Consider the following 26,310-nt stretch of genomic DNA (forward strand, 5'->3'; position numbering starts at 1 on the left):
TGTGAAGATTTAAACCAGTTATAAAGTCAACCAATACAATTTATAGACAAATATGCAACATTTAAAAGCGCCCCTATTATTAGGGATGCACTGGTATGGATTTTTTTAGTCTGTCTCTCAAAAAAAACAGTCCTTTATGACAGCTGACTCTAGTCTGATTGGTCTACATGTCGTTCATATGCAATCTGTGAAGACCATAGGCTGGCATTATGAATATCTGTTACAAACAGAGCTTTGTGTGGGAAGTAAGACTGGAATTACTGATGACTCCTTTCAGGCTGTTCAGAACCACTTCTTCCACTGGTAGATAATAAAATGATTAATTGTGCACATTAATCTTTGAAATTTTACAGACCTTTTACATCCACAAAGAGCTACTTTATACACTGTATGAAAGATAATAGTTTTTTTATTATTTATCAGCACTGGCCAATGAGTTCTGTTTGGCCAATAAGTGGTAGACTTTTTATTCAAACAGTTCATGTTTATCAGTTCCGTCTGATAAAAAAAAAAAATTTAATAAAGAAAACTAAACGACATATGCAAAAGTATTGCCCCATTTGTCATTCCGCTCGTGGCAAATTCATTCATATATGCATATACCATCAACATTAAGAAAAAAACATTTAATCATTAAAATTGAAGTCTTATAAATAATTATAAATATTTAGCTTAAGAAAAAAAATATTATCAGACATACTGTGATAATCTCCTTGCTCTGTCAAACATCATTTGGGAAATATTTAAAAAAGAAAGAAAATTCCAAAGGGGGGGGGTATGGCTAATAATTCTGACTTATATATTTACATTTTCATTTATATATTACTCTTCTCCACTGAACAAAGTCACCAATTAATTCCACGAACAGAGTAAATGATAAAAGAAATATATTTTCTTTGGTGTAATACATTATTTTAGTTCACATGAATACATTGCGACCCGTGATAAGGCTGGGAATATGTTGAAGGAAAGTGAGTGAGTGAATAAATTGTATTCAAATTTGGATGCAGATAGTTTGACAACAAAAATGATCTCAAAGAACTAGTGTGAGCAGATCAGTACAAAGAAGTGCAGGTCAAAAGGGAGTAAATAACAGCAGAATTAAACATTTTTGGGAGAAATTTCCTTTAATTAAAGCACTACTTTAATCAGTTGACCTAATCTTTCTCATCTGTCAAAGTCTCTGCATCAAGACAGAGAGTCTGTTTTCTGGTTTATTATGTGTCCTCCCCTGCATTCACTCTGGCGTTCCTCCTCTCTTCAACCCACACGCTCTTTAGTGGCTGAGCCATGGAATGTGTTTACACTGCTCATTCTGGTCTCTCTCCTACCCTTCAGACTCCTATAAGCACGATATTCCTGTGCATTCGACACACAGAGTCAACATGACCGTGACGCTGGACAGTAAAACCCCTGCTGCTTTTAAACCGCTTTGAAGAAAATGAACGCTTCCATTCGTGCCAGAAACTAACATCTGCATTTCCACAGTGTGAAAGTAAACACCGTCTGTGTGCTGAGAGAGGATGGAGCTGCTTACGGTCAGGTGGAGGAGGGGGGAAATCCTCCACGTCCATGCTGAACACGCTCTTCTGAAACACACACAACACTGATGATCACGGGCCGATCCTGCAAACCTACAGGAGCAGAGAGACAGGGTCAGACACAGAGAGTTCATCCACACAGGAATGATCACAACAATTACGAAATGATTAACTAATTCTCATGCTTTCAGAAACTTTGTTGACAAAATTGTTAATAACTTTTACACCGTTCTATACTTTTACATCGTATCTATACAGTAGCAATTCATAGCAATCATCATATTCATTAAAGTGGTTTACACATGCAGAACTAATTGAAGACAATATTATTAAGATAACAATGCAATAAGAGAGAAGGTAATTAAATATAGAGAAATTCTGCATCTTTTGTGAACAAAATGGATCCATGACAAACATCACAGACCTGTTCTGAACTTGCATTCTTCCCTATGCAATTTAGTAACCAAAAACACACTAGGGCTGTGTCCGAAACCGCATACTTCCATTCTATACAGTATGCTAAAATTAGTTTGCCAGCCGAGTAGTATGTCTGAATTCATAGAATTCCCATGATGCCCCGCGAGAGAATTCATGAATGGGAGAGAAGTGACGCAACTGGCACAGGTAGGTCACATGACCATGACAAAATGGCGGATGTAATGTGTCCGAATTCCATTCATACTTCTTACATTCATTCTGTATATGAATGTAAACTTTTCTAACGGCCGGGTAATACTTTTAATTTCAATTGCAGTACCTAGTGAGTAGTAGGCGGTTTCGGATGCAGCCTAGGTGACATTCTGAAGTAATGATAAAATGGACATTTTACTGCTGCACAGTGGCGCAGTGGGTAGCACGTTCGCCTCATCGCAAGTAGGTCACTGGTTCGAGCCTTGGCTGGGTCAGTTGGTGTTTCTGTGTGGAGTTTGCATGTTCTCTCCATGTTTGCGAGGATTTCCTCCGGGTGCTCCGATTTCACCCACAAGTCCAAAGACATGCAGTACAGGTGAATTGGGTAAGCTAAATTGGCCATAGTGTATGAGTGTGAATGGGTGTTTCCCAGTGATGGGTTGCAGCTGGAAGGGCACCCACTGCGTAAAACATATGCTGGATACGTTGGTGGTTCATTCCACTGTGGCGACCCCAGATTAATAAAGGGACTATGCTGAAAAGAAAATGAATGAATGGATGGACATTTTTACTATGCCATGAGGCCACAAAAGAGCACTGCAGTAAAAGCAACACAACTGACAATGGCAATAATTACAACACATAATAATGCAAAACAAACTATGAGAAAATAGCGGCCCTTATTTTCAACACATGGCAGCTTTAGGTTTTCCAATTCAAGAATTTTAACCACTTTTAAGGGAATTTCATTATGAAACAAGAGCTGCTGTATCACTACAATCTTGACTTTTATAAAACCTGATGCCTAAATGTAGACAGTCAATGGAGACATTTAGGCAGTGGATTATATGCTTTACTAAAGAACTCTAGGCCAGTCCTTGACATGTTTGGGAAAGCCTGAACAGACACAGCCCATTTTATTCATTAGAAATAAAAGTTTACACAAACTCAGATTATGATCAAATTATAAGACCATTAGAATAAAATAACAGTAAAGAATGTAAATATTCTTAATCTCTTCACAATTCACCAAACCATCACATGTGTCCAAACAGTCCCATTCAGAGAAAGAGAGAGACTTTTGAATTTACTGCCATATCAGCTTCTCTGACTTTGTCATGGCAAAAAAAGAAGAAGTTTACAACATTTTATAAATAACACTTTTCTATAATTATAAAAATATTTAAACTAAAAAGTCTTCAACATCAATACAGAATATATAAGATAAAATATGTAAGATCTAAAACGATTTAAGGATAACTTTTGATAAAAATTTTACAACTTCGGAAGGATTCACATTAAAAAATGTTTTATTTAAAGACTCTCCAGATAAAAATCGTTGTCTGATAACATAAAAAAATAGGGCATTCCACAAGAATATGCTTAACAGTTTGGTTTCTGTGGCAATATTTACATTTTGGGGGTGTTTCTCCTTTAAGTAAATGTTCATGTGTCTAATACACAGACCTATTCAACCCTGTTGAAAAATCACAGCTCATACGGTCACATAGAATTTAGCCTCCCTTCATTCATTTCCTCTTATACTACTAATGCTATCATTGCAAAATATTAAACTACTCTACCACAACACACTGGCCTAAAACATTCCTCTCCACTGTTTTAGCAACATTGTGTGTACAAGTCAGATATGCAATCAAGAGTCACGTCCCACAGTGGAGTGGCAGCTCATTTCTACTGGCCCACTTATTTCAGACAACCTGGAAAAGCACATACATGCACAGACATGAACTCTTCCACTGCTATCCATGACAGACGGGATAGAAAAACTCTATCTTTTTCTGTATCTCACACAGACACACACACAAAGAGCTTTGGGTCCTCCCAGCTGTGGGTCAGTGGAACAGTGAAGTCATTCTGTTGAATAGTGGCTTTTTTCATGAGGCTGCTGTGTGTTCCAGAGACGAGGCGGATGGACTGACGCACGACTGTATTATTATCACACACAATAAGATCCTGGCACAGACACGCAAGCTGTTCTCCCACTATCCCCGTACTTGGTACATTCCACACGCAACAACTCATGACAAACATGACAGAAGACAATCTGTTTTGTTAATCCTTGTTTTGAGTCATGTTATGACACAGCAAATAAGTACGAGACCGTGTTATATTGTGAATAAACCACAGATGAAACATGCTGTCATGCAAAACTCAAAGCATACTTGTACTCTTATATAAACACATTCATGCACATATAATTTTGGCTTTAACATAAGCAATTCCAGTGTTATAGATGTGACATCTGCAGTAAAATCTTACAAACCAAGTATATGTTAACCTTATTTCGAAATATTGGTTTATATTTTCCAAAACAACCAACCACAGGTATTTATGGGATCAGAAAAAAATCAAATCTAACATTTTTGGATTTTAAATGAGGGAAATAAACATGCATTATGGATTTGACCAAAAAAAGTATGCAAGTTTTCAGTATACAACATACTTTGTTGAAAGAGAGAGAGTTTTTGAGTATATTGCTATATCAGCTTCTATGGCTATGTCATGCCATGTCAAGTTTTCCACATTTTATAAATAACACTTTTCTATAATTATGAAATATTCTAACAATTAAAAGTCACCAAAAGCAATAAATAATACACAAGATAAAAATACACAAATAACAATTATAATAAAATATAAGATAAAAATCTAAGACAGTTTTTTAATTAATCTGCACAACCCAAAAGAAATAATGCTAATCAAAAAGGATGAGAGTAGGCTCAAAATAGAACAATTAAAAGATACAGAACAATGCACAATATAGAACATTTATGAGGAAAAACGTTATGGATGTGACACGTCTCCTTTATGGATGTGACAGATGTGCAATTGGCACTTGTGTGACTTTGGTAAATCAAATAGTTTGCAAACATCGACAGAGGTATTTTTCAGTATTTTGCAGTGCTGTAAAATACAAGCCTTAGCAAACAACATTGAAAGGGCTTGGTAAAAACTTTATGGAAGTTTGACATTTGCATGGAATTGCGATTTGCATGGAATTGGACAGCTATACTAACCAATCAGCATCAAGAACAGGAAATATCAAATTTTTCAGTTTAAGCCATGATGAGTCAAACCATTTGACAGCTACAATATGAATAATGACATTCCTAAGATTCAAAGCAAAAGATACAGTACATATAAAAAAAGTTTGAAAAAATTAAATAACCAAGAAAAAAAAAAACTTGTGCATGTGTAACTAATTAGACAATGAACTACATGTGAACTCATCACACCCTTGTAAAATCCTAAAATTATCAAATCAATTAAATAACATACATTTTAGTAAAGGATACATAATTTTTTTTATGTTGACTTATTTCCAAATCTTTTCAACATTGATGAGAAGACATTTTGAGCAGCCATTTAGAATGATTTCTGAAGGACCACATGACTCTGAAGTTCAGCTTTTCCCAATCACAGGGAAATAAAAACTGTATTTTAAACTGTATTCATCAACATTAACTAACTGTAAATTTCATGGTAACTTAAGTTCATGAACATTTGTCTATAGAGAAGATAAATTACTTTTTTCCACTGTAATTTCCAGAACTGCTTTACTACACAGCAGATATTCATGACACACTCTGTTAACAAGCTAAAAAGAGACAGGATGCCGACTGCTTGTTTAGTCTACACACTCTTTGAAGCTTATCTTCCTTTATCTCTCCTTCTCTCACCCCACAGACTTCATGTCATAACAATGAAGAAAAAGATATGAGAGGAAAAGGAACAGTCTTTATCATTTTGATTGGAAAAAATCTGACAAAAAAAAATCTAAAGAAATGAAGACAGTCAAGGTGCTTATATCCCTGCTTGAAAACTATTTTAACCATCTACGAGTTCAAACAAAATCCTTTAAAAGGGCACCTATTTTACCCATTTTCAAGATTTAATATAAAAGTCTTTTGTGTCTCCATGAATGTAGCAGTAAAATTTATTGATTATTTATTATACCTTTTTAAATCTGAAAGCTATTATGGCATTGCAGCATTTTTTGTTGTCTGTGCCTTTAATGCAAATGAGCTTGTTTTCTCCGCCCAAAATTCCCACGTGTGTGTCAGAGCCGTAGCCTTCATGTAGATAAACAGCACAGTGACAGACAAGAATGAAGCAGATCTCCTCTACTACAGTAAGAACGTTCCTAACTGTTTGATATATTTGTTGTGGAGATAAGTCTCGTCTAGTGGACATGATTATATGCGTTACTATGGAGACATGTTAATACGCGTCTGTCAGTCAATTCAGGAACTGCACTCCTACGTCACGTTGAGGTGGGCCTCAAAATGGGAGGGATTTGGATCCTATTTTACATCAGGAAATTTAAAAAGAGACTTATTGTCTATATATTACACACTATACCTACACACAGTTCTGTCCAAACAGCTTACAAATGTCGATTTTGATTATAGGTGCCCTTTAACTATGATTCAAATACTTTATACATGTAAAAAATTATTCACATATAAAAGGAAGAATTTGTTTGAAAAAAAAAAAACCCATCTGTAATTAGAATTAATTTCTGAGAGGGTATAAAGGTATAATTTCCCCAGTTCTGTAATGATGTAAATGTCACACTAACACACACACACTCACTTACTCAAGCAGGAAACAGAGCTATGACAGAGCATGTGAAGCTTGTAATAACAACTCACCTGAGCAGAACAACCCAAACATCAGAGCCGACTGTGCAGAAACACTAATTTATGGATCAACACTAACACGGCACATTTGTCATGAGAGGATCGTGACACAATGATAAAGTGTCATTCAAATGGCAGGTTAACAACAGGGAGCTGAAAATGACACGTTTCAGAGGTCTGCGGCTTAAGAAAAGGCCACAATGGGAGATAAATTCATTCCTACATGACAGTCACGCTTTCTTTCTCTGTTCTAATCAAACAACTGATTATAAATCATCGTGTAGACCACATACTAAACACAAACCACAGTGCTAGTGTGAAACAATCAACACTGAAACAGCAGTTTGTAAATAAAGCCAAACTTAGAATCATTTTAGCTCTTCATTCAAAATGCATGAAGAGATAAATCGGTGCTTGTGCAATGCAGTAAACATCCAGAGAGAACAGATTTGTTATTGTACGGGTGTATGTGTGTGTCATCATCGACTGTGAAGAGCTGATCAATGTTTGGTTTGAGCTTGATTCTGGGTGTGTAATTGTACAGGGCGAGGGAAAGAACCCTCCTGCTGTTTAACTGTGGCTGCAGGGCTTCCACCAGTCTGACGTTTCCTGTGTCAATCTAGACATGTCCAACAGAATGAAGCCGGTTTGTTAGTGTAACACAACGATATGCCTCACTGCACATGTTTACCTTTATTTTTCAGAGAAATCTATGGAACGTGAAAACAGACCACAGGCTATAGTATCATACCACACATATACTTGCAGATAACAGATCAAATTTGTCAGCTAAAAACAACCTAACTCTCAAAATAGCAGAAAACTGAAAGCAATACAAATCAGGAAGAGTTTGAAATGGAAGTATTGCATATTTGCTTGTGACATAACGGGATACTGGTTAAATCACTAAAGATTTGTAGTTATGAATAAAGCCAGCCATTTTCAAGCCAAATCAAAATCTTTATGTACTTTTAGGTCTTTTTATATGTACGTAATTGAAGTGATGTAAAGTAACAAATTACAAATACTCAATCTACTGTAATTGAGTATTTTTCTTCAGAAGTTGTAATTTACCAAGTTGTTTTAAAAATGTGTACTTTTAATTTTACTTTTAACCTGTAGTCACTACTTTATTTTTTCTTGTCTATGGGGATTAGAAAAATCAGTCCTGTGATTCCTGTCGAATCAAATCAAAAGGTAAATTGCCTCTTAATGAACTACCTCAAGACATGGGTGATTTGGAAACATTAAAAGTGTCCAAGAAGATGTCCAAAATCATCACATGCAATGACCCAGAGACTGTTTAGATAAAGGACACTGATGAGAAAATGACAGAAGTTTACTTTATGATGACCGAAATGGCCTTAAACATCCAACAGGCACAAAATGTCAACATGACGTCAGATTAACATTGTACTCCAACGTCGTGGGGACATCGCATTTTGTTTGGAAATGTTATTCGGGATTACATCAGAACCCAACGTCAGTGTCCAACGTCCAACCTGAAATCAACCAAATATCAACCTCTAATGATTTTACAGCTTGATGTTGTGTGTACATTACAACTATAGCGTCATGTTGGATTTTGCATGCCATACTTGACAAATAAATGTCAATAAATGTTGAGATGTTGGCTCAATGTTGAATTTCGGTCACTTTCTAACCTAAAAATCAACCAAATATCAATGACATTTGACATTGTTATTGGACATCAAAATAATGTTGTAATTAGACCCTGGCTAGACTTGAATTGGGGTCACCAAAATCTAACCTAATATTACCGTCTGATCACATTGTGTGCATGCTGAGCAATTAATAAATGCACTACAGAATGTTACGTTTACACACATCCACAAATTATATGTAAACGCATTAGCTTTTTACAGCTTAATACTCACTTTTAAAAGGTGTACTTTTTACTCATACTTAAATAATATTTACAACAGATACTTTTATTCTACTTGCATTACATTTTTAGGCAGGTAATAGTACTATTACTTACGTATGATTTTTCAGGACTCTTTCCACCACTGCATAATAGGCCAATATATGGTCAGTAACAAGTATTCCATAGAGCAGCGAAACAATTATTTTCTTAATAAAATGCCTTACTGTACATGCAATTTAGCACACAGAGTAAATGTTATGTTTGAATAATGTACATCTGTATTTACTAGTCCACAGTGTGGACTTATGCTGAATGTGTGTCATTGTTATTACTTGGGGTTAGGGTTAAGAGTAGAGTAATATGGTGCCTTTTAACTGCATTGCTTTATTGCATTTCTGCACTGGGCTCTCAAATACTCTCTACTACTTCATTGCCATGGTGAGTATTTCTCTCTGTTTCGCTCTGAACCCAGTTGACAAATCACAACAGACTGGGTCATCGGACCAATCAGCGCAGATTAGCTTCGCACTAAGGAGGGATTTGAGAACAAATGAATCGCTGAACGAATCATATGAGAGTCATTGAGATAATTAGGTAAAAATAAATGCATATTATAAAACAATGGAAGTGTTTTTTGACCTTGCATGCTTATCAGCCTGTTGTTGGAGACTACCAAAATCAAAATATGACCTTATATAATGCATAATAGGGGCTCTTTAAATTTTAAACGAATGAAATGGAAAATACAGTCATGCATTACTAGAGAAATGTCTGACAGTTCACCAGAAGATCAAATTAGAAAATTCAGACAAAACAGTGTGGCCTCAAAATTGTACAGAGGAATTGTTTAGAATAATTAAAAAACATGCTGACTAAATGCAAACACCTCACATAAATGGTAAAGACGAAATGGACTACAAGGTCTTACCTCTGAGATGTTTAGGCTACTGGTCAGGGTCAAAAGTTTAATTCACAGTTAGTTACTGACAGAAGTACACCTTACAAACCACTAAATGATGGCCTGGAAGAGCAAACACCACATGCCATCCGTCTATTTTCTCCTGTAAACCAGCTTGAAATGTGTTAGAAGTGGACCTGTAAAAGTAAACTCTGTGACTTAAAGCAACACACCCAATGAGAACACACACAGGCAGGTCAAGGCCAGCCTAAATCCTCCTGGGTTAGACATTAAAGAGAGGATGAGGAGATGAGAAATTAAGTTTAATGATGTACATACAAGCCATTATATGCTGTTGTCAGCATCACCATGGCAAAAAACCTGCATACAGATGTGAACCCTAAACAGCTGATTTGTAATTTCAAGATCATTCAAATTCTTTACAAATCATTGAGGTGATTGGCCAAAATGAATGGTCTGTGTGAGAAAATTAACATTACAATCCAGTCTTACAAAATGGCCATAAGTCACCTTGTATCATCAGGAGTCATGGGTATTACCTTTGTTTCACTTCTATCTGTTTTTGACTCTTGAAATGGAGGTTGTCTTTTTTACCCATGTATTAAATCACTCAATTATTACAAACATTTGCGATATGTATATCGCGATATGCACATTTCTGATATTGCCATATCTTGTGCAGGTCTATCTTTTTACTTGCATTTTATAAAAATCACCAAGGACCATGGTTGAAAGTAAAAATCTTCTATTTATGCATTGTATTGTTAATACGGAGTCATCCTAAACAACAGATAAATGAGATCTTGGGTTATGTAATCATCTGTAATCACATTTCAAACTGCTCATTATATAACCTGGGGTTACCGAATAAAGGTATTTGCTAACAGATGATTCAAGATGTACATTCCTAAACCCGCAGTAAACGTTCTTGTTTGCAGTGTCACTGTCGTTGATTGGACAAACAGCAGGTAACTCTTTTACACTGAATTTCCACATCTTCAGGTCCTTTTTAAAAAATGTTGCTATTTTAACCCTCACAAGATACACAAAGGCAAGAAATCCAAAACTAAAACACAAATTAATGAAAATAAGGTTTGCCGAAGTTTGTCATAGAATCTCCTGATGGTACGTTTACAAGCTTTCCATCTTTAAACATTTCTTACATTTCTCTCACAGACTGCGGTTCACATTTCTTGCTACTAACATGATATGAGTCTCTCTGGTCAATTTCTGGTTGACTGTCTGTTGTCAAGAGTCCATCGGCAACAACAAGCAAACATTGCTGTTTCACACTGAACAAACTTAACACCGCAATGCAGGGTTAACACCACATATGCGGCGCTAACCCTGCTTCGGAAAATTACATGTGTGAAATGAGTCTTTACCTAGGGTTAAAAGTGGTGTTCAGAAAAACGATAACCCAGGGTTAAGTGTGGTGTGAACAGCTTGTTTTCATTCATTAATTTTCTTTCCTGCTTAGTCCCTTTATTAATCAGGGGTCGCCACAGCAGAATGAACCGCCAACTTATCCAGCATAAATTTTATGCAGCAGGTGCCCTTCTAGCCGCAACCAAACACTGGGAAACACCAATACACTCTTGCATTCACACACATACTGTACACTACAGCCAATTTTTAGCTTATTCAATCCACCAATAATGCATGTCTTTGGATTTGTGGGGGACACCGGAGCACCCAGAGTAAACCCACACGAACATGGGAGAACATGCAAACTCCACACAGAAATGCCAACTGACCCAGTCAAGGCTCAAATCAGCGACCTTCTTGTTGTGAGGCAATCATGCTACCCACTGTACCACCATGACTTGTTTTTATTTTTACTAAAGTAAAACAAAAGTCATCAACATATTGGTTGAACTTAACAGTTTTAGAGAAGGCAAATTCGTATTAGTTAACCGAAATGAATTATGAACTAAACTTGGAGAAGCTGCATCACTCCTAAACATTAAATCACATTTGGCATCTCTGTAGATTCTCAGCAGTTTTCCGTAATCCTTCACAGAACACAAAAGCTCATACATGGACATGGGAGCTCTAACAATTAACAAACATGAATTCCCAAGTGCACTGCATGACCACAACATTAGATCACCCAATAAAACCCCATCTGCCCCAACTCTGCTAGCACAACGAAACAAGTCAATGGATAAAGCAAACAAAGAGTTTTTTTTCCAACCACTCAAAGTCCCTCTGCCATAAATTCCATTTTCTCTTCAAAGTCCTTTAAGAAAGCCATGCCACATCACACTGAATTGCACAGATATGACATAATTCGTCTCTAAACAGTTTTATTGTACATCAACGTCTGCCATGTGGTGCACTACACTGAAAAAAAAAAACTAACAAAAACAAAACAAAGAAAAAACTAAGGAAATGTTGACGGGTTACAAAGAAAGGTTAGTTTTTTGAACCAAAAAGCTTCAGGCTATGTTCTGCAAGCCTTCAAAAGCATGTAATCCACAGGCTTTATTTACAGAGCAGATCACTGTGAGTGGAGAAGCCCCTGCTCCTGTGGTGTGGCTATTTGCTAAGCAAATTGCCAGCAATCTGAGCAAATCCTGCTCTCTGATGCAAAGTGAGTCGGACAAGCATGGAGCCAAACAATGCAGTCGCACATGAGAGCTCTTCCCCCGTATCACACACACTCATCTAGTGAAAGGCCAGAGGGCCTCGGATTCCTGAAAGGACTGAAGCTCCCGGGGAAGGAAATGATGCAGTAAAACTTTGGGGAAGTGGAAAAGCTTCACTAATTAAAAAGAGCATTCCTTAAATGTTTCAGATCATTTGATCCATGTTTAATGGAGAGGTATGAATTTTTAGAAAGGCATGTTGCTAAGGTTTACTCAGCAAACTTCTTGACTGCAGGCACAATGAAGATGTTAACCTTCAGTTGTAGTACAGATTGCCTATTTGAAGGACGAGAACCGTACATTTCAAGAATGAAGGGTCAAATTCTGAATTTATGTCTCATATAGAAGGACACTGTGATAAGCATCTGTGGCATTCGAAATTATTTGCCATTTGTAACAATAATTGATTTTTGCAGTGTTACTTGAGCAATTAATTTTCATGATAAATAAAAGAAATTACACCTATAATTCATTAGTTCTTTGTGTTCTTTGTAGTAGATAGCTGACCAAGAAAAAATACATAAAAAAAAGATACAAATTACACCGAACAAAATTCGTTACAAAAAGAGCAAAATGTGGCTATATGAAATGGTCAAAAATTTTTCAATGTTTCCTGTTGCTCTTTTGGGGTTTTTATCCATTGTTTTATCAGGTAACAATCCAAAATAATTAAAAATTTCACTTTGTGAGTTTTTCTTTTTTTTTCTTGTTGCGGTTGTTGTAGCTACTAAATCATACTGATAGGAACAGAAATGAACTTATTCAGATGTGCCTTCGAACTGAAGCGTCAGAAAATGTGCAATAGGCTACCATAAACGGCATGAATTCTACACAGTTTTGCAATATTAAAGTGCTCCACCAACTATTTAAATAAAATGATCGATTGTTGCACAACATGTGAGCATTTTAGTCACTTTTTCACATCCAACATTATCTATTGTAGATAGACCGTTAATGACGATACAACGTTTACAAAGTACAGTGGCACCACTAGTATTTTGGAGCCATAGTATCATGATACTACTATAGTACCGATAAACAGTGCAACCCCACCACAAGTAGTAGATTTTAGATATACTGACATTATATATATATGTTGATGCATTTAGCGAGTCTACTAGCAGATGCTTTTTGCATCAAACATTTAGTTTCTTTTATTTTCCAAGTTTTTTTTTTTTTTTGGTCGAGCCAGCAGATAGTTCATGTTTAAACTAAGTGAATTATTGAAAGTATTAAAGTAAAGATATGAGAATTATTTATAGACTTTCAGTCAACTGATATTTAAGCTGTAAAACCCCAAAAAAGTTAAGGTAACTCAAACCATTTAAGGAAACTGATTGCAACAAACCATTTAAGTTAAAAAAACTAATTCTAATGAGTACTGTGAACTTAATCCATTTGAGCAAACGAAGCAATTTGAGCACAATAAAACCCAATAAATAAAGAGAACTCAAACCAACTGAGTACTGAAGAGCCCAATAAGGCAACTCAAATCGTTTGAGAAAACCGATTGCTATAAACCATTTCAGTAAAAAACTAATCTATGAGTACTGTGAACTTACTCCATTTACATTGAAGTATGAGGTAATTAATTAATTACCTTCAACACGGAGTTCAAAACTCTTTTCAAATGAGTAGAATGACTTTGTAAAATTTGAGTTAACTACACTCATTTTATTTGATAAAGTTGACTGTTGGATTTTACAGTGTAGTCATGTGATGTCTACTTGATGAGGGAATCCCGTTTATATTGAAAAATAGCACCTTTTCTTGAAGACTGTCTGAACAGTCTAAAGTTCATCCATGAGTGTACATTAATTAGTCATCTATGTAAAATACATAATGTCGTTATGTGACAAATCATTTAATACAAATAAATAATACTGAATGCATATTTAAATCCCCACAAACATATTCCTTGGTTGGACTGGAAACGTGAAATGTGTTTATCGCCCAGACCTGTATTAGGCTACACTTCTTTTGTCAAATATCCGTGCCGCATGACAGACGTTTACTAATATCAAATTGCTGAGATTTTCACAAATCTGACTGTGCGCTGTTGTCACTTGCCACGTAACTTACAGCGGAGTCCAGCAGGAAAAGCGCAGCCGCCCCATTAGGCACAGATGTTAAAAACTTCTCAAGAAATGTCATATCAATGCGACAGCGTTCAGAGAGTAAACTTCATAACAGGGACAAACTGCTGTAAGCACATCAATTGGTCGCTGAACATACGCGCGTTACAAATTCCCAAACCTGAGACTTTCAGTGGATTCTCAAGTGTTTGGGAATTTCAAACGCATGGTTTATCCAATTTACTCACCATTTTTTTGGAGATAAATGAGGATTAAATTCCGTCTACGCAGAAAAACGGGTTTAGTTACAGAACAGATCCAACACCATAAATATTCTCTCTATCATTTTAAGGACTGTCACGTTAGGCAACTTTTCCACTGCTTTTTCCAAACGCTATCCAAGCACTGCATGGTCCCGCCCTCCGCTGCGCTCTTACTGGTCGAGTCTTTTGTTGCCATTTTTTGATTGGTTTCAAGTCAAGTCAATCAGATTCTCCGGGTCGATAGACACACGCGTTCCAATGTGTCACGTGATGAGTGTGAACCGCCCATAGACTGGAACCGCTCTGCTGCTCATGCTTTACCACAATAAATAATTACTTGCTTATTACTTGTTGTCCTAAGGTTGCAATAATACAATAACATAAAATATTTATTATTTTAAAGGTTGTGATTTAAAAACAAAACAAACAAAAGCACACTAAATAGTATAACTCAGCACTAAAACATTTTAAAAATCATTCTGGATTCGAAAAAAGTCATACAGACTGGTTTATTAATTATTGGCTTAAACATATTTAGTGCTAATGTACAGGTCTTATTGGCAGAAAGTTATATCAATGAAGTTTGGCATAAGTTTGCAGGTCGTTTGTGGCCCGGTACTGCACTCTAGTGGTTACATAAATTCGGTACATGTATTTGTGTTTGCTATTCATACCCTTATTGTTACAACAACGATAAGATTGCTTTTCTTGATTAGGTACATTTGACTTATCACATTCATTTGTCAGACGTGTTTATAGAAAGCGACATACAAATGAAGGATACAGCAAGCCATATTCATCATAAGAATGGAAATAATCACAAAAAGTGATTGCGACTAATACAAAGTAGACAGGAACACATTAAAGAATGCAGAAGATTGGACAATTCGGATGGCTTTGTTTCTTTGAGAGCAATATATGGACTAAAAATGTATTCATTAAATTCGTAATGCTATAAAACATGTATCCTCTCAATGTAAATTGACATTTATGAGTGAATATATATATATATATCCTTAATGGAATGTAATAACTGGAAAATAAAATGTGTAAATGAATAAAGTGGTAAGCTTGGACTAGATTTTAAATGCTACAACAGTGTTTATACCATGCCAAGATTCTGAATGATGATGCAATGTCAGTCACCTTAAACTAAGAATAAAAAATAAAACAAGCCTACAATCAATAATAAGTGGTATTGTGCTGCCATCTAGTGGCTAAAATGGTGGTTGAGTATTGAAAATTTGTGTTTCCGAGACATCCACGATGGACACAAAGACTGAGATGGGTAAATAACAGTCAATAAGGATCCTTATTTAAATATATTGTTACATGTAATTCATTCATTCATTCAATTATTTATTTTCGGCGTAGTCCCTTTATTAATCAAGGGTAGCCACAGCGGAATGAACCGCCAACTTATTAGCATGTTTTAACAGTGGATGCGCTTCCAGCCACAACCCAACAGTGGGAAACACCCATACACTCATCATTCACATGGAAACCCACGCGAACACGGGGAGAACATGCAAACTCCACACAGATATGCCAAGTGACCCAGCTGGGGCTCAAAACAGCGACCTTCTTGTTGTGAGGCGATCGTGCTACCCACTGCGCCACAATTAGATTTGTTTATACCATGTCAATGTATGATTCAGAATGATCTTAACTTTCTGCAATTTTAGTGACTGAATCAACAATAAGTGGTCCAGTGCTGTCATCTAGTGGCTAATGCATTTAAAAAATTGAGACCTTTTTAACTGTTAAAGCAATACCTATTGTCTGATCTCCACAACATTTTGTGAAGTTTTGAGTTTCTTAATAAGTGTTTACAGGCATGTAGACAGATATAGATATATAAAACTGCTGCACATCTGTGTTGCATTAACTCAACCTACCTCTGCCACATTTAGATACACACATTTCAGCCCAGAAAGAATAAACTTAGCGTCCCACTCTAGTGAATTTTAGTTTTTGCTTCAGAAACTCCATTTTATTGTTACCCCTCAAGTTTTCAATCGGGTTTGGATCAGGGTATTGAGCTGGCCACTCCATTACCTCAATAATTTTTGCAAGAAACAAAGATGTTTCTCATTTACTTGTCACATGTTTGGGATCGCTGACTTGTACATAGATACACTTATTTCAGAGGCATTTCCTCTTCAGCATAAGAGAAGATAATCCTTTTAAGTATTAGATGTATTCAAACTGATCCATGATATGTGGTATACGATGATTAGGTCCAAAATTAAAAGTGTACTTAGGCTTGAATTTAAAACTCTTCACACAACCATCACATGTTTGCAAGACAATAAAAGATATTAACACATTTTGGACATGAAACATTTTATTTTTTCTCTTTTTTTAAAAAGATCAAATGTTAAAATCCAGAAGAGCATCTGCAGTAGCTTTAAAACTTACATATTAAGTCTGTATTTTAATTTAAACAATCATTTTCCTGCAAATAATTATTTAACATGAAATGTGCAACCATCACAACACTGATTAATACTTAAATATACAACAACTCTGGAAACACAGGCAGTCATTTGTTGTTACATCATCCAGTTTTAAATTAACCATGAAATGTAACTGAAATATTCACACAAATAATCAAAAATCCTTTTGGTTTGTACAGAGGTTCACACAAAACCCAAAATGAAAAGTCTTGAAGAAAACTAAATTAAGGTTAATTAAGATAATTCTATAGTTTTGTCTCATTATGTGCCTCCCATTCAGAGAATTGTGATATTTAAAACAACTCGCACAGACAGCATTCATTCAACCTGCTAAACATTTGTGACACATTTCTACAGTTTACACAAATCAGCAGATCTGACTCCCACAATGTGAAAGAACAGGCTGAACAAAGCAGAAATGCTCCTTTTAAACCTCACTTAAAAACTGAGATGAGAAACTGAAGCAGAGGTATTTTAGTAGCTGATAGCTAGGTTTAACACTAGTGAGCACTTCTATAAATGAACGCCTTGGCATTTAAATATTGCTTAACTTTACCTGTCACTATCAGACAATACTGCAGTTGCTCTTTGTGTTGTCCTCACAATACCCTGAGAGCAGTTACAGAGGTCAAGCAGAGTATCACTTCAGTCATTTATCCTTCATTCATATCCGGTAGTACCATCAGCTGATGTGTAAATGCATGCTAATTTGGCACTGTCATAGTTTGCATTGTCTCTTGTAATACATATCATGCCATTAATCTAAATTTTCTGCTTTTAGCTCGTCAAAAACATCTAAGTCGTCTAAAAATATGAGAAGAAAATATAAATACATGCAGAGCAACTCCGGTTCAATATCTAGTACTTAAAATAACCAATATAATGTAAAAATAAAGCAACTTCGTTTACATTCCTTATCCTTCCCTAGCACACAGACGCACATTCTGCAGAGATAGTTTGGTTTCATTCAGAACAAACCCCGTTTATACAGAACACAAAGAGTTTAGTCAAACGTCCTTCAACACTCACAGCCCACTATCACTGAACACCATAGCTCAATATCCATAAAAAAAAAATCCTTTGTAAAAAAGGGAAACAAGTACAACGTCTGATGTCTTTGTGCTTAAGTTGACACACTGAGTGGCTTTTTGTGAACTTGAGTCAACAGATCACGTTTGGTCATGATGGGGTCAGGGTTTTCTTTATCACAAGACAATGAATCAGCGACAAGCCAAGCCTCTCAGAAAGAAAAGGACAAGCACATCATGGGTGGAGAGATGCTGTGCTGCACAGCCAAAGTACAAACAGCCCCTCCCATACACACACACACAAACACACAGAGGATTTTTCAGGACACCGAACTCAACTCAATCAGGAAAAGGAAGGAAGTTGCATTAAATGGATCTCATGATATTTACAGGACCATAAATGTTTCCCTGAAGAATAATAATATTAATAATCATCATAATTTAAAATACCAATAATATTTCAAATAAAAATAATGTTATTTACTCACCTTCAAGTAATTTCAAACCTATATGACTTTCATTTTTCCCTAAACTACTAAGGACAATATATTACAAAGTGTTACAAGTTACAGGGTCAGTTAACCCAAAAAATTAAACAAACACAATTTTAAACCATCAAGTGGTTTCAAATCAAGCCGAAATAAGTTTATTGTTTCTGCTGAACACAAAATTTTTTTTTGAAGAATGCTGGAAACCTGGAGCTATTGACATCAATAGTATTTCAATTCATTTTTAGTTCTATAGCACTTTTACAATGTAGATCAATGTAGACCAAACTTTTTGAAACTGAGAGCTACTTCTTGGGTACCGATTAATGTGCGGTGACAAATGTTGGTGACCCCTGATGTAGATTGTGTCAAAGCAGCTTAGCATTTAAGTTCAGTCCAGATTTGAGAGTTGAAGTTTAGTTTTATTTCAGTTAGTGTGGTTTAAGCTTCATTGCTGAAAGTCCAAACACTTATATAAAAGGTGTAAAAATAAAACATGGAAGTAAACTGATACTTGTTTTCATCATTCTTCAAAATATCTTAAAATGTGTTCAACAGAAGAAAGAAACTTACATTTAGAATAATTAAAGGGTGAGTAAAGTTTAAATTTGGGGTCAACTTTTCCTCTAACATGAGGTCTTTTTTTGTACTGACTTTCACTGTATGGACGAAAAAACGCTGTTCAACCAAAGCAAAACAGACTCGGAACAACATAAGGGTGCTCATGTTGTAGCAAATTCTAGTAGTTAGTGCTAAAACGTTTTAAATCAAACTCACTAAAAGCAACAGTCTCCTCCAAACTGTATTTCCCTTGATATTAATCAGCTGGCATGGGGCTTTTGTTGGGTCTGCTCTTGTAGCGGTCCATTCTCTGGTGGAGGCTGGTTGTGAAAGTTCCAGTCCACAGGATTGAGAAGCTGCAGGGTTTTCTTATGTGTCCAAATGGGGTTGAGGAAGAAGGTGAGCAGGAAGAGGCCTGTGAAGAACAGCAGTCTCTGAGGCAGTGGGATGTGGGTGTTCATCTCCTCCCAGTGATTCAAACACACCCACCACATGTAATAGGACACAACCATCCGGCAGTGGAACATGTGGATCATCATCCACTGGTTCGCTTTCCAGAACACCGTCTTGGACCAGCCCGCCTTTGAAAAGGACGAATGATTATAGTTTAAAACATGGTCTTATTCATTACAGTGTTGTTAATTCTGAATTACAGTAGCTACACTGAGAGAATTTCATAATTTATATTTTAAATCTATAGTAACAAATGTTTGATTTCTAAAATCAAAGAAATTGACAGGATATGATACTTAAAGGGTTACATTTCATCTAAAAATTAAAGTGTACTCACAAATTTCTCACCTTCAAGTGGTTCCAAACCACAAAAAGTTTTTTTTTGTTGCTGCTGAACACAAAATAAAATGTTTGAAACCAGTAGATTGACATCCATAGTAAAAAATACTTTGAAAGTCAATGGCTACTGGTTTCCAACTTTCTTCTAAATATTTCATTTTGTGTTCAAGAGAAGAGAGGGGAATTCAAACCGGTTTGGAACAAGTGAAGCGTAAATGACAGAATAAAATTCTTTAGGTAAACTACTTCCTTTTAAGTAAAAATCTGATCTCTGTACTCAAATGCTACAAACATGCCACCAGTTTATCAAGGTCTACATGAAAGTTTGCTTGTTAATTAATCATCTTCATGCAATTCCAAACCCGTTCAACTAGAGTCAAGTTATTTTGTTTATGTTTATGTAAAGAAAGTAACTATGGTTTCATTAACTTTCACTGTATAGACAAAAAATCTGAGGAATTCTTGAAAACATTCTTTTATGTTCCACAGAAGAAATACATGTATTTAGGTTTGAAACAACAAGAAGGTGAGTAAATGGTAACTGTATATTTATTTTTGGGTGAGCTTTCCCTTTAAATAATTTGCTCAGCAACAGTCTCTACAAACATCATGACAACATTTAGCCTGGAAAAAATGACAGATAATTTAAAGCTAACGCCCATTGTAAGATATCTTACACCACAGCCAAGAATGCAATGCACATTTGTGTAATTAAATAAATCAACGAAGCATTAAATTAAGCATGTAAAAACACCTTTAAGTTATGTCAGAACTTTCCCACAGTCATAATTATGAGTGGGAAACTCTTGATTTTTTTTCTAGTTGATGTTTCTAAATTGAGGGCATCTGTCTCTAGGAGACGCATTGTGTGCAGTGTCTGTTTTCTTTACATTTGTTAAAACTAATGATATTTTCTTACATTGCAGCATGGTGGCTCAGTGGTTAGCACTGCCACATCACAGCAAAAAGGTTGCTGGTTTGAGTCCCAGATGGGCCAGTTGGCATTTCTGTGGAGTTTGCATGTTCTCCAAATGTTCGTGTGGGTTTCTTCTGGGTGCTTCGGTTCCCCCCAGTCCAAAGACATGCGCTATAGGTAAATTGAATAAACTAAATTGGCTGCAGTGAGTGAGAATATGTATGGGTGTTTCCCAGAACTGGGTTGCAGCTGGAAGGGCATCCGCATGTGTAAAACATATGCCAGAATAGTTGGCAGTTCATTCCACTGTGGCGACCTCTGATAAATCAGAGACTAAGCCAAAGGAAAATGAACAAATAAATATATTCTTCCATTTACAATAAAAAAAAAAAAAAATCACATTCCTGCACAGATAGCCTACTATCTATATATACAAACTATATAATATCTATACTTTATACACAAACATTTACAAATACATGGACCCAAGCTATCTGAACACACCTGATCCCACAAAAGAAAAGAGGACAGAAAAGCAGTTCCTCTTTCTGAGTATGCTACATATTACAGAACTGTAGGCGTTCTCAGTTGTCAAGCATGATAAATTGTTGAACAGAGGAAAAAAAAACATGTTTTTTTTCCCACGCCAAAACAGAAGTGAATATGGCCTACAAACGAGAAAACAAAGGCGTTTCAAAATCTCACTACAAACTTTTGACACTGGGGTCCTTGGTGATTCCTAAACTTCCAAGTTAACAGCTATCAACACTCTGAGAGTCAAAAAACTTATACAGGATGAAACAAAATTAATACCAGTAGCTCTTAACAACAAACTGAAGTATTATGATGTGAAATAGTTGGTCTGCGCAAAAATCCTGAACATTATTTGCACAATTATTACCTTTAATCCACAACAAACATCCTATATACAGTAACACCTCAATGTATCATCAGGAGCTGCGGGTAATAATTCTTTTTGCTTGTATTTTTTTAGTGTTGCAAGTCAGTGGCTACTGGCACTTTGACTCAACAAGAACCAAAGTTTCATCTAAAAATCTTCTTTAATGTTCTACTGAAGAAAACATATCCCACAAATCAAGTAACAGCTATACCGACTGCACTAAATATTTTAAACAAAAAGTTAATTTTTTCAAACAGAATGTTTTCCCTTGACCTTTGCGTCTCACCTTTAGCAGCATCCAGGATATGCATGTGAAGGGTGTGCTCATTTCCAGCAGCAGGGTCACCATAGGGAGGAAATGACCCTGCCAGTTCCACACAACCGCCCCAGCAAACCCCGCCAGGGCGAAGAAGTGGTGCACAGCCAATGGCAGGTCAAAGGAACGAAACACCACATTGGACATGTGGAGGGCCATGTTTTCAAACAGGAAAAAACCCGTAGCGGTCAGAATGTTGAACCAGGACCAGTCCTCCTGTCCGAGAATCTTATCAGAGAAGAGGGCAGATTCTTCCATCAGGGCCCGAAGACCTGCCACAATGCCCTGAATGCCAAACACAGCCCGTGTCGCAGCCAAATCCCAGAAAACCTAGAAAACATTTAAACGATGGAACATCTTACTGACAAAATGTGACTCTTTTAAACATTATGATCTAATAAAGGCCCAATATGAATCAATAGAGATACATAAATTTTTTATTTCAAATATATATATTTTTAGAAATATTTATGCAAGTTTCACAGATTTAGACGGTTTGGACAGCAATCATTAGTTACAATTTAAAAACATTTCATTATTTAATTCATGCAATGCATTTAATATTAGTTGTTTCATATCCTTATACATTTCAATTATAATTTATGTATAAAAATATAAATCTATTTATATCCATCTACTTAGTTTTTCGTATAAATAAGTAAATCTGTAAATCACTCGCTCATTTATGAGTGGTTGTTATAGAGATACAAAATAACACAAAACACGATTTTAGAAGAAATATTTAAAAGAATAGCTCACCCCAAAATTAGTTTCTTTAACATTTACTTACATAAAGTGTAAAACCACTTGAGTCTATTTCTTTCTTCTGTTAAACATAAAATAAGATATTATGAAGAATGAATGTAAAAAAGCAGCCACTGACATTATAGTAAGGGACAACAAAAAAAAACCAATGTCCCCAAAATTCTTATTTATCTTCCTTTTTGTTCAACAGTAAAAGGAAACCCAACAGATTTGGAATAAGTGGAGAATAAATAAAGGTAAATGATGTCAAAATATTAATTTTTGAGTGAACTATCCCTTTAAGTTATCACTGTTTTGTACAATTCACTATTCATTTGCTCCCAAATTCCCTGAATGCAAAAGTCAGTACGCAGATTGTATAAAGGATAGAATCCAAATTTAAAATCCTTACAGGTTTATAAACAATCACAATAATTGCAAATGAATGGAACCTTTTCTTTGGCCGACAATGAGCGGTAGGTCTGAAACAGCAGCGTTGACAAGACGTGACAGAGGAAGAAGATGAAGGTGTAGAAGATGAAGCCCAGGCCAGTGATCTTCAGCTGAACGTCCCAGGAGTAGTCCATGCTGAAGTCCTGACCAGAGGACAGTATTAAGTTATCTGGATGATAGGACATTGCTCAGCCCTTTGAATTAATGCCAGACTGCAGTATCCTCTGGTAATGTGTCGCAGTCAGCTCCCATGAAACCAATTATCGGTCTGGAAGAAGAAGGACAATCATTATATCATAAAGACATTCCATTTGTTTGCATTTCTCAGAAGAAGAAAAAAACGTTATTTCTCTGCTGTATAAAACGACATTCTGTCCGTAAACGCCATGGCACTGATTAAAAGAGTCTTGATTACATATTTGATAGTTAAATGTATGTTTTCTACTGCTCATTCAATAACTAGACATCATATCTACGCTACAATCATCTACTTAGTTTTCTGTTTTCAAAAGTTTGTCACTTTTCTTACCTCTTGTAGATGAGATAGCGGTAATGAAACACATTCTTCCCTGCGTACAATAGATAAACAGTATTGATATTGTTTTTTGTTTTCAAATCAATAACAGCATAGTCGGCATTCCTTCACCGGGTGCTCATAACTGCCTGCTCGTTCTCTCAAACCCATCGTGACGTGAGGAGGAGGAGGGACGTCATATGACCTCATGTAGTCATATGACCTGGCTCGTTTACAAACACTGCTGCTCTGACTGTCACCATCTGCTGGATGCATTCAGAAGCGTCGATGAATACATTGTAAAGGTTGTGAGCTTTCCATAACTGAGGCTACAAGACAAGTTACATTTTAAACGAGACAACAAACATTATGCATTAATGATGCACAGGATATAGCAAGGATAGCAGTATTTAAATATTTTTATAACGTTTTCTTTATGCATTGTTAATTATACGGTAAAATATATAATTTCAAACATCTTTACAACTTTATTTGATATACACACTTTTGCCTTCAGAACTGCCTTAATCCTTCGTGGCATAGATTCAACAAGGTACTGGAAATATTCCTCAGAGATGTTGGTCCATATTGACATGATAGCATCACACAGTTGCTGCAGATATGTTGGCTGCACATCCATGATGAGAATCTCTCGTCCCACCACATCCCAAAGGTGCTCTATTGGATTAAATTCTGGTGACTGTGGAGGCCATTTGAGTACAGTTAACTCGTTGTCATGTTCAAGAAACCAGTCTGAGATGATTCACGCTTTACATGGCGCGTTATCCTGCTGGAAGTAGCCATCAGAAGAAGGTACACTGTGGTCATAAAGTGATGGACATGGTCAGCAACAATATTCAGGTAGGCTGTGGTGTTGACACAATTCTCAATTGGTACTAATGGGCCCAAAGTGTACAAAGAAAATATCGGAATGTCACAGCAGAAATCAAGACTGATCAGACCAGGCAACGTTTTTCCAATCTTCTATTGTCCATTTTTGGCGAGCCTGTTCAAATTGTAGCCTCAGTTCTTAGCTGACAGGAGTGTCACCCTGTGTGGTCTTCTGCTGCTGTAGCCCATCCGCCTCAAGGTTGGACGTGTTGTGCATTCAGAGATGCTCTTCTGCATACCTCAGTTGTAACCAGAGTGGTTATTTGAGTTACTGTTGCCTTTCTATCAGCTCGAACCAGTCTGGCCATTCTCCTCTGACCTCCGGCATCAACAAGGCATTTGTGCCCACAGAACTGCTGCTCACTAGATATTTTCTCTTTTTTAGACCATTCTCTGTAAACCCTATAGATGGTTGTGCATGAAAATCCCAGTAGATCAGCAGTTTCTGAAATACTCACACCAGCCCATCTGGTACCATCAACCATGCCACGCTCAAAGTCACTTAAATCACCTTTCTTCCCCATTCTGATGGTTGGTTTGAACTGCAGCAGATAGTCTTGACCCTGTCTGCATGCCTAAATGCACTGAGTTGCTGCCATGTGATTGGCTGATTAGAAATTTGCGTTAACGAGCAGTTGAAGAGGTGTACTTAATAAAGTGGGTGCTGAGTGTAATTCGATTTGAAATAGACAGAAAAATATATTTGTCAAATTATTTAAGGCATCCATCCTATAAAAAAAGACCACAATAAATGTTTATAAACAACAACAACAACAACAACAACAACAACAACAACAACAACAAAAGTATTATTAGCCTATTTAACAGCACAGATGGGACTGTTTTTATTATAGTTGCTAAAGGTTTACTAGTTATTTGACAGAAAGCATGCATGTGTTCAGGTAAACGGAAAGTTCACCCTAAAATTAAAACTACATTAAAAAAAAACAATTACTCATCTTTCACTTGTGACAATCCTGTTTGAGATTCTTTCTTCTGTTCAACACAAAGAAGTTCTGACCACTATGAAAGTCAATGGTTACAAGTTTCTAACATTTTTCAAAACATCTTGGGTCGAAAGGAAACTCATGACGGGTTAAGCCACTTGTGGGTGAGTAAATTGAGCTAATTTTCATTATTGTGTGAAGTAGCATTTAAACAAAGTTAGTTCAGTTTACCAGCAGGGGTCATCATCAATTCAAATCAAATTTTTCATCATCAAAAAAGATGACAAATAGAAGATAAATATGTATTAATGTAAGATAAATATGTGATTCTAAAACATGTTGTCAGTCTTCACTTCCGGTTGTTAACTGGAGCTTAGAATTATAATTTACAAAAACGAAAGTACTAATTTTAATAAATTTAAAATAGAGCGGCATTTTCCGGTTTAAAGAAACTTCCTCAAATCGTGTTCCTGTAGAAAGACCACAAGACAAAACAGAGCCTGCAAACCACACTTGTGCTGAGGATTTCTGGGTTATAAAACTCAAACGTTTGGCAACACACTGTCTTGTGAAGTGAAATGATTGGTCTGTGTGGGAAATTGAACTTTATTTACAAGTTGATTAGCTTTAAAGGGGACCTATTATGCAAAAAACACTTTTATAAGGGGT

The 26,310-nt window shown here is 36.1% G+C and overlaps 2 protein-coding genes across 2 annotated transcripts in view; both read right to left on the reverse strand.

Annotated features, from left to right (window-relative positions):
- arhgef10 (Rho guanine nucleotide exchange factor (GEF) 10) overlaps positions 1–14,756 on the reverse strand; it is an 88,147-nt gene extending 73,391 nt beyond the window's left edge. Inside the window, 2 exon segments of the mRNA XM_056476614.1 lie at positions 1,538–1,634; positions 14,617–14,756. Of these exon segments, the coding sequence (XP_056332589.1) occupies positions 1,538–1,574 (37 nt within the window). The 5' untranslated portion in view covers positions 1,575–1,634; positions 14,617–14,756.
- Positions 14,757–17,022: 2,266 nt separating this feature from the next.
- Positions 17,023–23,975, reverse strand: cln8 (CLN8 transmembrane ER and ERGIC protein). The gene is made up of 4 exons (XM_056477557.1): positions 23,819–23,975; positions 23,289–23,557; positions 22,063–22,422; positions 17,023–19,748 (listed from the first exon to the last, which is right to left on the reverse strand). The coding sequence occupies exons 2-4, from the start codon at positions 23,472–23,474 to the stop codon at positions 19,428–19,430; spliced, it is 867 nt and encodes a 288-aa protein (XP_056333532.1). The 5' UTR covers positions 23,475–23,557; positions 23,819–23,975; the 3' UTR covers positions 17,023–19,427.
- Between the last annotated feature and the right edge of the window lie 2,335 nt (positions 23,976–26,310).

Source organism: Danio aesculapii, chromosome 17 (genome assembly GCF_903798145.1).
Source record: "Danio aesculapii chromosome 17, fDanAes4.1, whole genome shotgun sequence".
NCBI classification, from domain to species: Eukaryota; Metazoa; Chordata; class Actinopteri; order Cypriniformes; family Danionidae; genus Danio; species Danio aesculapii.